General features: G+C 37.7%; 1 protein-coding gene across 34 annotated transcripts in view; it reads right to left on the minus strand.

The window, feature by feature from the left end:
• FERMT2 (FERM domain containing kindlin 2) overlaps positions 1-13,102 on the minus strand; it is a 168,283-nt gene that overhangs the window by 14,796 nt on the left and 140,385 nt on the right. For 20 of the 34 annotated variants that reach the window (XM_078334955.1, XM_078334951.1, XM_078334973.1 and 17 more), the window contains 6 exons: positions 10,388-10,613; positions 10,178-10,280; positions 7,823-7,930; positions 4,538-4,672; positions 3,481-3,530; positions 2,121-2,245 (listed from right to left, as the gene is read on the minus strand). In XM_078334955.1, the coding sequence (XP_078191081.1) occupies positions 2,121-2,245; positions 3,481-3,530; positions 4,538-4,672; positions 7,823-7,930; positions 10,178-10,280; positions 10,388-10,613 (747 nt within the window). Of the gene's footprint in view, positions 1-2,120; positions 2,246-3,480; positions 3,531-4,537; positions 4,673-7,822; positions 7,931-10,177; positions 10,281-10,387; positions 10,614-10,942; positions 10,976-13,102 lie in introns of all 34 variants that reach the window. The other 14 variants (XM_078334945.1, XM_078334959.1, XM_078334947.1 and 11 more) reach the window with 1 other exon arrangement.

Consider the following 13,102-nt stretch of genomic DNA (forward strand, 5'->3'; position numbering starts at 1 on the left):
ACCATCCTGGTTTCTGTAAGTACACACACTCCATAATGTTCACACAATGACAAAATCGCCTGTGACACATTTCTCAGAATGTATCCCCACTGTTAAACGATACATGACTGTACTAAGTACAATTTAGAAATATGCATTAGGAGAAGTACCTCTGTATTTTAAGTGTTAAATGAAATTGTTTTGGGAGTCATTTTTTTGAAATCAGTCTGCAGCCCTTTTCCTTGGTGCTGTTGAATACTTTGAATTAGAAAGGTATACTGCCTTACCTACAAAATATGTGTATGTACAAACATAACCAAAGAAGAGATGGGCTGGGCCACTAGGAATAACTCAGAACTGGCTAGCCAAGGGTGGTACAACCTTTGCTATAATCAAGCAGCTGGGAAACCAGGAAGCTGTGGTTGCAGCTGTTAACCTCCAGGGCCAGGGAATACCTCCCTCCTTTCATACTCTGCATCTCTAAACCCTCAGCTCTATTCCGAATTCAAGTCTCCCATGAATGCACCTGACTGGCATCTAAGTCTCATTGGAAATTAGTCTAGAAAGTGAATTTTAGTTTTTTAGTCTATGCTGTAAGGGAGGACACAGTAAGAGGACTATGGAACAATGAGGAGCCAGCAACTGACTGCATCGTCCAGCAGGTGTGCCAGGCGCCAAGGCTGTGTGCTCATGGGAGAGTGGTCCTGAGGGGATACAGCTTTCGGGAGGAAGTGGTATCTAAACTGGAAGTGAACCAGGTGACTTTATTGAAATCTATTACCCAAGGGAGAGGCTCATTAACACTCTGCAGAGAAATCACAGTGAGCAGCAGTACAATGCCATCTACCTGCAGAAGAACAGACTAATCTGGAGAGGAAATCTGCCTACCAGCTGAGCCAGGGCAACATCAGATGAAAAAGGTGAAGGAGCAGTATGAGGAACCAATAGAAGAAATCACCACAATAGAAAATTAAGCTGTAGCTCATAGACCTTACTGAAAAAAGAAGCGGGGAGCGGGGGATCTAAAACAAAGTGGGGAAAAAGGGGAAAAAAAATCCAAAACAAATCCAGGCTTAGCCCAGGCTATAGGAAGCAAGCCTGCCACAGCTGCCCTGAGAGAAAGGAACTGAGCAACCCAAATACCAGCCCCTAGTTCTGAGACAGCTTTAGATTTGAAAAGACGGGACATAGAGGAAACCAATGAGACTCAAGGTGTCAGCTAGAAGCCTCTGGGGCTTACCTCAGAAGCCAGGCGGAGAGCAAAGACAAAACTGTGTGAGAAAGAGGTGTTGGGGAGGGGGAGGACTTGCCCAAACCCTGAAAGTCTCAGTTACCCCACTGGCAAGTCAGGAAAATTCAGAGGCTGAGGACCCTGAGTGGGACCAGCCTGTCATCAGTGAGGGTGAGGAAGAACAAAACAGGATGCTGAAGACGAAGGGAGAAACCAGCAAAGCCAAGGGATGACTACAACGTGGTTGAAAATGAGGCAGAATCCAAAGCAGACAAGGAGGCAGCCCTGCAGAATAAGGAAAATCTAAATATCCTTAGTGCTGAAGATCAAAAGACAACCTAAGTTTATTTGACAAGTCAGAAATGCAGAACCAGCTGGATGTGGTGGCTCACGCCTGTAATCCCAGAACTTTGGGAGGCTGAGGTAGGCAGTTCACTTGAGGCCAGGAGTTTGAGACCAGTCTGGCCAACATGACAAAACCCTGTCTCTACTAAAAATACAAAAATTAGCCGGGCATGGTGGTGCACACCTGTCCTCCCAGCTACTGGGAAGGCCAAGGCATGAGAATCACGTGAACCCGGGACGTGGAAGTAACAGTGAGCCAAGATTGCACCACTGCACTCCAGCCTGGATGACAGAGCGAGATTCCCTCTCAACACAAAAAAAGCTGAATCGTACATTTCAGGTCAGGTCTGCACAAAGAGATTACAACAAAATATTTATGTGGAATTGAATACTTCAAAGCTGTGAAAAGAACTATGTAAAACAGATGTATCTAAACATTTTTAAAGTACCCAAAGGAGTAAAGAAACTGGTTTTTAAAAACTTGTCTATCCCAGCAAGTAGCTCACTGACTATGAGGCCAATGGGAATGTCACCATCAATAACAGTCGTGCCAGACTCGCCTTACCCCTGAGGTTCATCTGATGAGCTGGCATCCCACTGGATTCTTCTTGGCTCTTATAGCAAGAAATGGATGTGTCTTTGAAGGTGCACCAATACTGCTTGTAACCTTTCAGAGTCAGCTTTTTTGGCCTAAGTATCAAATAGAATTAACAAAAAAATTACTTAGAAGTAACTTAATTAGCAAATTTCACAATTTTAAGTCTGCGGTCAAGTTTTAAATGTGCTGAAATTGATCCCCCTTGGTCAATGTCTTCTAGTGTGACTAGTCTAGTAACAGCTGTTACTGGATGTGCAACTCCCTTCTCAATCTACTCTAGAAGATCAAACAGTGAGCGTGCAGAAGAGAAAGGCAGTAGGGCCTGCCTTCCAGTATTCTGCAGCTGTAGCCATCTCATCTCTCACTAACTAGCAGGTCACATGGAAAGAGTAGGAAAAGAAAGCTGAAGCAAATGTCAATAGCTGGGAGATTCCTAGATCCTGTAATTACCTGCAGGTTTATGGGTGTGTACAAGGCTGCCTTGGTGCCTCTATAAAGTTGCAAGTTTACCTGGCAGGACTGAGGGGAAGTGCTTCTTTCTCTGGGGTAAATTCCAATGGTGACATTAATTTGCCACTCCAAAGTGAACAGAGAAGGAAGATGACACAGCAGTCATGAGGGTGTGTAAGGAAAGGTGCAGGTACATGAGAAAGGTGTGTCAAAAGACAAGGAGAAAGGGTAAGGCAGTGACATCTGAAATCATGCCCTTGTCTCAGAAATGTTCCATATTTTGAACTATTGTATGTTCAACTACAGTAAATGGTTTATTCTAGAGCAGTTTTATATCTTATAGAGTAGAAAACAGTACATTACACCTCCTTTCCTTTTTCTCCTCTCTACCTTAATGCCAAGCTCTCTTGATTCTGTGGAATATAGCTGGAAAGAGTGTTTTAAAATCTGGATCAGATATACTAGAACTTTACATAAAATGTTCCATGAACAGAGTTCACGGATAGAATCTTAAGCTCTGAACGGGGAGGTAACACTGGTAGTAACACAGTTCATTATGTACTGCTTCCAACTGAGGCCCAGAGGGGCTGTGCTGTGCCATTGGATTACTGTGTTTCAGCATCTCTATGATGCAATCTAGGTTTCACAATCCTTTTTTTTTTTTTAAGGAAAATGTTTATCTGATAAAAAAAATGAGCATTGTGATTTTAATTTGGTAAAAGTGGTTATTTTCTCTCATGGTATTTGGTGTTCATCTAACTGGTAAATCCTTTTACAGTGGATATGTCTGTTAGTCAAAGTTAGTTTCAATAATGTGACTACGACTGTAAAACTGACAGTCATTAATATCTGGAATCCCTCCTCTTTTTGTACTTACTTGAAAACTTTAATGTAGTCAGCAAGTTCAGGAATGGAAGTAATGTCACCCTAAAAGAGAGTTAAATCCTTTTTTAACTTTTTTGAAATTTGAAATTCTAATGTTTGGTATCTGATATCGAGAACTGGGTTACTTAATAAACAGAATGACATAAAATACAGATTATAAAGATTTAAACAACACAGTCACATTACATAGTCTTGTGGACAGTATTCTTTTTGGCATTTTCAAATAGCAATTTTTAACAAGGGCATTTTCAAACAGCATAAAAGTTAACAATATTTTCATCAAAATGTCAGTTTATACAACCCATAAGAATATGCTATCTTTAATACTACTGAATCTGTAGCTGCATATAAATTTGTACGTTGTAAAAGCCTGGAAATAAGTGTTTCTTCAGCAGTAACTTAATCCCTATACTTAAAAACCAAACTCAGCATTTCACAGTTTTCCCAAGATCTATTTTTTAATTTCTGTAGTATTTCAAATGTGCCTATCACTAAGTGGATTTTTACCATGACTTGAGATTACTTTCCTCTGCAGAAATGTTTTCTCGCCATTCGCAAAGGAATTTGAAGAGTATCAGAACATCTATTCTTACTGTGTTGACTGCACTAGAGACTAATACAATATCACTTTAAAAACAAACAAACTTCCCAGTGCTGGTGGGAGTACTGCTTAAGGCCAGGAGTTTGCAATCAGACTAGACAACACAGTAAGACCCCATCTCTATAAAAAATAAAAAATTAGCCTGTGGTGGTGCATGCTTGTAGTCTCAGCTTCTCAGGAGCCTGAGGCGGGAAAACGGCTTAAGCCCTGGAGTTTGAGGATGCAGTGACCTATGATGTGTGCCACTGCACTCCAGCCTGGGCAACAGAGTAAGACCCTATCTCAAAACAACCACTTTGCTCAAAGTTCTGAAAAATTAACATCTGATTTCTCTAAAGCATTAAATATTTCTCTCCACCAACTCCCTGAATACTATGAACCCAATTCCACAAAATGGTATGCATCAATTCAAACTAAATTAGTAGGTTAAGAAAAAGATTCACCCTACCAAAATTGTCGACGTTTTACCCCCTTCCAAAGTAATCTCCAGGTCTGAAAGGGCAGCATCAACTTCATCAACTTCTTTGTCACTGTTGTTCAAATGATTCTCTGACGTCATGATTGACAGCTTATTGATATGATACTGAAACCAGAATTTATTAAAATGACTGCTATATATGTAAAGCTCTAAAATGAAATTTAGAATCTCAATCTATATTTAATGCTTTTCAGTACCTAATTTGAAAAGACAGAAACCCCTGGGAACTGGAATGATAGGAAAGAAAGGGCGTGGCACCTGAAATCAATATTGTAAACCTGCTAATAAATATTTGTCCAAAAGAAGTAGGGTCTTTGGACACATACCAATGAATTCATAGTTTGGGGGCCCTAAGACTTAAGAGAGTTAACTGGTCCTCATCTGTACTTCACATTAACAGATTTTTGACTTTTTCTCATTGTAATCTTCCCTGTGTCTAGAACAGGGCCTGTTATCAATGAATACTGAATGGACATATAGAATATGCATGAAGTCTTTTGTAGAAATCAACACTGAATACTGTACATTACTCCTATTACCCAGGAGAAAGTCTTTATTATTATGTCAAAAGCTAAAGCTCCACTTTTTCCCCATCCTTGATTCAATGCTCTGTATTCTCATACATAAGAATATTTGCATGTGAGTACGCACATGGACACCCACATATACGTGGGTGGGAAGGGGACGGAGAGAGAGAGACTAGTGAGTAGTGATGACTACTCATATGTAGACAGGAAAATTTTGAGATACAGAATAACTAGTTATTGATTTTAAATATACTTCAGTAAGTGACTTAGAACAAATATTTATAATCTAATAGATTTTTATGTTAAGACTTAGGTTTTCTACAAAGGTCAGCAGAACTTTGAAATCTTAATCAGTTACCTTTCAAAGCAACAAGTAACACTCCAAATGTCTGAAGTATTCATTTAATACAATCTATTCATAGGAACATTTAGTGAACTAATCTGAGACCACTTACCAATGTTTTTCTATGTTTTAAGGTTTAGCAATTAGTAGTTAATAATTTCTGGCTACTTCAATTGTGTTGAAATGAGATCTTACAATGGTAGAAATGTCCATGTTCACAAATTATGTAAAATGAGGTAGAGGTTGAGGCCCTCCGGTCCCAAATGCCAGAGTATAATACAGATCCTTAAGTTTCCTCCAGAGATTCTCATTCAGGAAGTCTAGGGTCCAGCCTGGAATGTGCCATTTTTACTCACTGCTCTGGGTAATTCTGATGCAAAATGTCCTTATGAGTCATACTACTAGAGAAATCCTGGCTGTGAATGGGACTTATAAAATCCAGCTTTGCTGTCTTAAATTTTATAATCTATACTCTGACCTAAATGCTTTAAAAATAATGTTACTAATTCATCTACTTTACTTTTTATCCCTACCTTCTTGTTTTGTATTGCTTTGTTTCTTTTTACTATTGTAAGTTTACTTTATATGCAAGGATCCAGATGTCCCAAGGAGAGGATACTTCAGAGTATAGGCTCTCTCTGAAAAAAAAAAATTCCAGACATCTCCTCCTCACCATACTTTCAGTTTGCTTATTCTGGTACTAGATGGCTTCCTACAGCCTTAAGGTCGGTCTCTAAGAAAGCCTCCAGCAATTCCAGGGATCTGTATGCCAAAGTACGCTCAATAAATCTAGACTCTGAAATGGTCCTGGAGGGCTATGCTTTGAGACCATTCCATTTCCATGAACTAAAAAACCTATGGTATTTCTGAGGTGTTCCTTCTGTACTGATGTGGAACGCCCATGAGACATTAGGTAAGGGTGGGCTGCAGAATCATGCCATTTCTGTGAAAACATTACTGTGCGTACTCTCATTTTATAAATACTTTTTGAGTACCTACTATGTGCTAGGCATATAGTAGGCATCTGTTGGTTTTAAAAACAATAACCATCAATATGTACTATTTTTTAATATAAAAATAAAGCGATAGCATAATAACTGTGGTCTTTCACACATATTTTTACAGGCATTATTCTAACATCGGCCAAACCTCCACTAGAACATCATGAGCCTGTGTTCAAAGTGAGAAGGATGCAGGAAGAATGCCATAACCAGGTGAGTGGACTCCCAACAAACTGCTCCAGAATTTAATTCAAGAAGTTCGCCAGAGAATCTGAATTATCTAGAAGCACAATACAGGATCTTCACTGGCTCATTAAGCAAGTCCCTAGAAAATAACTGATTAATCCATCTGTCACCTGGCATTTTCCTTGTTTATGCACCTTTGCAACTCCCTTCTTTCATTATGTAAACTAAGGTGAAAATTCGCTGTTCTTGCTGTTTAAATTTTTGTTTTTTGGCTAACCCCACACACCCCATTCTTGCTTTCTAAGGGCAACTCTTTGAGTCACAAGTGAAAACTTTTCTGGAATCATGAAATAAGACATTTGGAAGACTGAGAGCATTTTTGTTTGTGTTCTAAGGAAAAACAAAATCCTTTCTAAAGTGAAAGTTCTTCAACTGAATGTCAACTTTGCTTCCTGTACTTCCGTTATTTATAGAACACTGACTTTATCAGGACGTGAGGCTGAACCCAGATCCCATCGTAACCGGGAGTACTTGCCAAAGCATTACTTCAGTATCTGAAATTTAAGAAAGATGAATTACTTTGGTCATCAGACCTCAGTATCTGTAGGAATGTGAATTTGTGGATGCCATCCTAATGTTACTAATGAAGTCGATAATTAATTTTTGAATAAGCTCCCCTATTCTCAAGGAGGTGGTATGTAAGAACCACATATGAAAAAACTGGTTTAATCTAAGGAAAATATTAGCTGTCTACCTAAGGATTATCATTGTAGAAACAGGTTTAGTTTCACTAGTCTCTCTCAATCTTATCACCTAAAAGTGTTGCTTTGCTACGGCTCGTTTTATCATGATGGCTATTTATAAAATTATGTAGGTAAGCCTCAGATTCAATTTCAGAAATCTGATTTTTAATAAATATTTTCTTTCCAAGGGAAAAACTGAGTAGCTCTGAGCAGATACGTATTTGGGGGTGAGAGGATAATTTTTTTCCTACAAAATACCACTAAACTCTTAGATAAGATTAAAAAAACCAAACTAAAATATATTTGTTTTGCTTTTCTAAGTTTCTATTCACTTTCTGCATGGCAAAAATTCCGTCTTGTCAGAAGTAACTGGAATTACGATTCCACTTTACTATTTAAAAATAACCCCCTACCCTTTACCCAAATAAGTCCCGTTTACTAGACCTTTCAACTACCTGGAGGGCTGCAAACATCATCATTTCTTCTTCTGTGCATTCAATTTCTTCCAGGAGAATGGCCCATTTGGCCTGCTCATAAAGCTGATTGATTCTGATGGCATCATACTGCAGCAAGAGAAACAGCTCTTTTGTAATGTATCACCGTTTCCATCGATACATTTCAAACTCTGAATTATTCAATTGACAAGAAAAATGTACTGCTTTTTTCCTGGGATTTTAATTTACAATAGAGAAGGTTTGTTTACAACCAATATTATAAAAAGGATACCTATGGGGTCAGATATGCCTATATACACCCACATCTAATTTCCATTAAAAATGACATTAAAATATATAACAGAACAATTGATTTTACAATATTAAAAACAGATTCTGTATTTTTCAGGGAAATAACCACTAGATATTATAGCCTTTAACATAAGAAATCTAATTTGATGACATTAAAGTAAGGTGGAACTACTGATTATTTTTCAGTGTTGTTACTGCAATCTGCCATACTAAAATGTAATCAGAAAGCAAATTACTGTGGGGAACATTCTGTCACTGTGGAGAGGCATACCCAGATCAAGTGGCAAGTCCTTGGAAATGGTAGTTAAGTATGCAAAATACAGGCCAAATATAATTTAATTATATAACTAAAAGTCAATAGTAATGCCTTAAGAATACTGCAGATTGAACATCCCTTATCCAGAATGCTTGGGACCTTCTGTTTTGAATTTTAAATATTTATCGATATTGGAATATTCCATTATACCAGTTGAGTGTCCCTAACAGAAAATTCCAAAATAAGCATTTCTTTTCAGCATTTTCTCAGCCTTCAAAAGTTTTAGCTTTTGGAGCATTCTACATTTTCAAATTAGGGATGTTCAACATGTACTTTAGAATGTTGACAAAATACATCTCCATTCCCTTCACAAATGTAACTATTCTCAAAGTAGCTTTAGCTTTACTAAAAGTAGCTATGATGTAGCCTGAAAAGGAATTAAAATTATTTTCTATAGATCTATTGCAAACATTTTGCTGTTGTATAAAAAATTACTGAAGCATACAATGAAAGATGATAAACATAACATTAAAATCTAGACTATACTCTAGACATGAAAAGGATGAGAAGGTAGTCAAGAGAGGTTTTTTCCCTTGGGTTGATAGGGAAGTAAAAAATTCAAACCTCTGTGCCAAGTGTTTTCTAGGGGGCAAAGAGCTCCAGATATTTATAGCAAAGTTAAATCTTACCAGAAGAACAAAGCACTATGGTAGCAGAGATAATACCAATCATAGTAAAGACAAATAACAGGGCTTGTCTGTTAGGAAAAAAATGCAGACCTAAAAAAAATTTGGCTGGAGATGGTGGCTCAGGCCAGTAATCCCAGCACTTTGGGAGGCTGAGGCAGGAGGATGGCTTCAGCCCAGGAGTTTTAAGACCAGCCTAAACAAAAAAGTGAGACTCTATTTCTATAGAAAATAAAAAAGCCACAGGTGGTTGTGTGAGCCTGTAGTCCCTGCTACTTGGCTGACGTAGGAGGATGGCTTGAGTCCAGGACTTTGAGGCTGCAGTGAGCCATGATGATGCTACTGCATTCCAGCCTGAGGGACAGAGTAAGAACAAAAAAACCCTTTTTTTGAAGCAAGATCCTTTGGCATGTAATTAGTAACTAAAAGTAACTGAAAAGGTAATCTTTCTGAAACTTCTTTTACTTAAATATAGTTGAAGAGAGGTATTACATTTAAAAAAAAAGGAACTCTGCCAATTATTATTATTTTTTTGAGATGGAGTCTTGCCCTGTCACCCAGGCTGGAGTGCAGTGGCTCAATATTGGCTCACTGCAACCTCCGCCTTCCAGGTTCAAGCAATTATTCTGCCTCAGCCTCCAAAGTACCTGGCATTACTGGTGTGTGCCACCACACCTGGCTAATTTTTATATTTTCAGCAGAGATGGGGTTTCACCATGTTGGCCAGGCTGGTCTCAAACTCCTGACCTCGTGATCTACCTGCCTTGACCTCTCAAAGTGCTGGGATTACAGGTGTGAGCCACTGTGCCCAGCCTAAACTTTGCCAATTCTATAGTAACAAATCAGTACCTTTAAAATACACATCATGACATGCTAAGAGCTTAGAGATAAAGAAAGAAAGAAAACTAAATCAACCAAAAGTTTCATTATCTTAAAAACAATGAAAAAGATTTAGTTATGCTTCCAACCCACTAAAATAGACTTATTTAAAATACAAATACCTTTGCCTAATGGTTTGAGTCTTTAATAATTATTTAAGATTTGCTATATACAAATGATTTGTTATTCCACCCACTTCCAAAAACAAATGAAAAAAAAAAAATCCCTTTAAACCCTCGGTACCTTTGGATTCAAATCAAAAAAGCTGTAATACTTGAATCTGAGCAGTAAGGCCTCATTTTCCTTCACATCTTGTTCCATGAGAGATCTTGAGGAGTCAAGCCACCTGGAGAAATTAAGAAGAGTATGGAACAAAACAACATAGAATTAAGAAAATATTTCTACCTCTAGTTGGATAAAGAAATTCAACTGTATCTATATCTTAAAATTTACCCTTGGTTGATTTTTGCTTTATCAAGGAGAGCTTGAGGCTTGAACATTTTTGCCAAGATTTCTGGTGACGTGATTGGTTGGCTGACAGCAAGTATACCAGGATTGCCTTCTGACAAAGCACTGTCACCAAACCAAGCAGAAGTTGGTGACAAGGGGCTTCCATCATGAGCATCATAAGTGGGGGTCATTGTTTTACTATACAGTCCTGGGCTTGAATATATGCTTCCTAATAAGTAACATGAAAAACAGGTAGTAAGAATGCAGCACAACATCTTATTTTTCAATAATAATAACACAAACTACGATATAAAGCACATTGTGAAACAAAAGTTTTATTCTGAAAGAAAAGCTTAGTATATTATTTTACCTGTCATGAGAACATGTGCAATTAATTCTCCTTGTATAACACTGAAACATGTAATAACAAAGTCTTAAGAATATAATTAAGTTGGCAGAAATTCTGGAGAAAAAAACCAGTTCAAGAGAATTAAAAAATAAGGATATGGCTGAAGCAGACAGACCAACACCTTTTCTTTAAATTGTGGCAAGGCTCACCTTTCAGAGGGCCAATGTAAAGAACATCAGTGCCTACAGGAAAGGAAAGAAAGGAATTCAGAAGGTAAAGGAAAGGCAACAACGGAGGACAGAAACAAAAGAATGAAAAGAAAATGAGAAAAAGAAAAAAACAGATTTTCCCTAACTGTGAATCATAAACCGAAGTGCATATTTCAAGTGGATTTCAGAGTAAAGAACCTTAGAAACTACAAAGTAAGTAAAACAGGTTTTTTTGTCCAATTTAAAAGAATGAAGTTGTGCTCTAGTCAAGTATATAATGACAAACATGTCTACAACTTTTACCACCATTTGAAATCCATACTGTTTTAAGGTAATGCAACGTAACTGAATTAATTCATATAGATCAAGAATAATTTTATAGTAATGTCTTCTCAGTAAATAACTAAACAGGTTTCAACAGATTTACAATAAAATATTTAAAAAATTTTTAAGTTCCAGGGTACAACAGATAAAGTACTAATGCCAAAGGGTAGATAAAAGTTGGCTCTAGAAAGAGTCTAACAGAGGTTTATTTTATAGTTAAATCCCAAAAGGAAGAGATATTATTGCCTTCATCTTCTGATTTCTCAGTATCAGAACTAGGCATATGGTAGAGGCTACGTAAATAACAGTTTGTTACATTAGTCAACTGACGGTATGTGTTCCTTTATTTAAACTACAAAAATTAAGGAGATGAATTCTGGGAATAACATTAAGTACAAGCAGCTCCCCCAAGTCCTAGCTCTGTTAAATTATATTTTGTCCTGTAGTTGTAATTTTTCAAAAGAAAATGCGTAATGGGTATATGAGTATAACACTGTTAATAAATGATGGAAAGAAAATGGCTATTCCATTCCCTAAATTTAGGATTAAGCTTAGGAATCCCTCTTCTTTCCTACTGTTTTTAACTCTCCTCCCCATGCAATGACAGAAACAACTCCTGTGAAAAAGTGGAGCTAGAGATTTTTGTAGCTGTCATGACCTAGTCTAGGAAGCAAAGGCAAAGTAAAAAAAAAAAAAAAATTTACTGAAGATAATGTAATCTCTTGCTAGACAGTATATCTGATTTGATGTCCCTGACGTGTTCTTCCAACGTTAGTACTAAAAAAACTTGTAAAATCTAGGTGGGGTATGTGGTGGCTCACGCCTGTAACCTCAACACTTTGGGAGGCTGAGGTGGGTGAATCACGAGTTTGAGATCAGCCTGGCCAATATGGTGAAACCCTGTTTTTACTAAGAATACAAAAATAAGCCAGGAGGGGTGGTGCATGCTATTCAGGAGGGCCAGGCTGCAATGAGCCAAGACTGCACCGCTGCACTCCAGCCTAGGCAACAAAGCAAGGCTAGAATATCCATGTACTTAACTGGATGCTACAGTACTGTAGCTTCCATGTACTGTAACTTAGGTAAGCCATTCCCAATTGGTGTGCATGTATTCGTTTAAAATTCTCAAAAAACAACAACAAAACACCCCTTTAAAATCCAAACACTGTTAATCCTAAAACACAAAGCAAAGCTGTGAACTCTTTTTCAGCATTTAAAGAACACTGGGATCGTTAATCCTGGGGCTTTAACGCTAGATCCTTAACCTAGACAGGTATTTTTCAAACTTAAAATTGTGTGACACCTTTTGAAAGCATTATTTAGGCACTCCACATTTATTAAATGGGCTGAAAACATTACTTCAACTCAGCTGGGCAAAGGGTATTTCTGCTATAGACAGTGTGCATATAAAGTGTGAAAAAATTTAACTTCTAGGCAAAGTCTTGTTTATTTCAAAGATCTATTAAATAAATGTCAGAATACTGAAAATCTGTACCTAGTATGATGTACTATAATTATTATCCAAAACTGAGTCATTAGAAATAATAATTTTCTTTATAAAGTTTCTAATATAGAAAAGATATTCTCCCTAAGTCACTGGTATAGTTTGGGATCTGTGTTCCTGCCCAAATCCATGTCTAATTGTAATCCCCAATGTTGGAGAAGAGGCCTGGTGGGAGGTGACTGGATTGTAGGGGTGGAGTTCTCATAATTGTTTTGTACCATCCCCCACTTGGTACCCTATAGTGAGTTCCCTGACAGCTGGTTGTTTAAAAGGGCGTGGCACCTCCCCCATCCCACCCCTACCTTGCGCTACAGCCAAGTGAAGTGCTGGTT

Source organism: Callithrix jacchus, chromosome 8 (genome assembly GCF_049354715.1).
Source record: "Callithrix jacchus isolate 240 chromosome 8, calJac240_pri, whole genome shotgun sequence".
NCBI classification, from domain to species: Eukaryota; Metazoa; Chordata; class Mammalia; order Primates; family Cebidae; genus Callithrix; species Callithrix jacchus.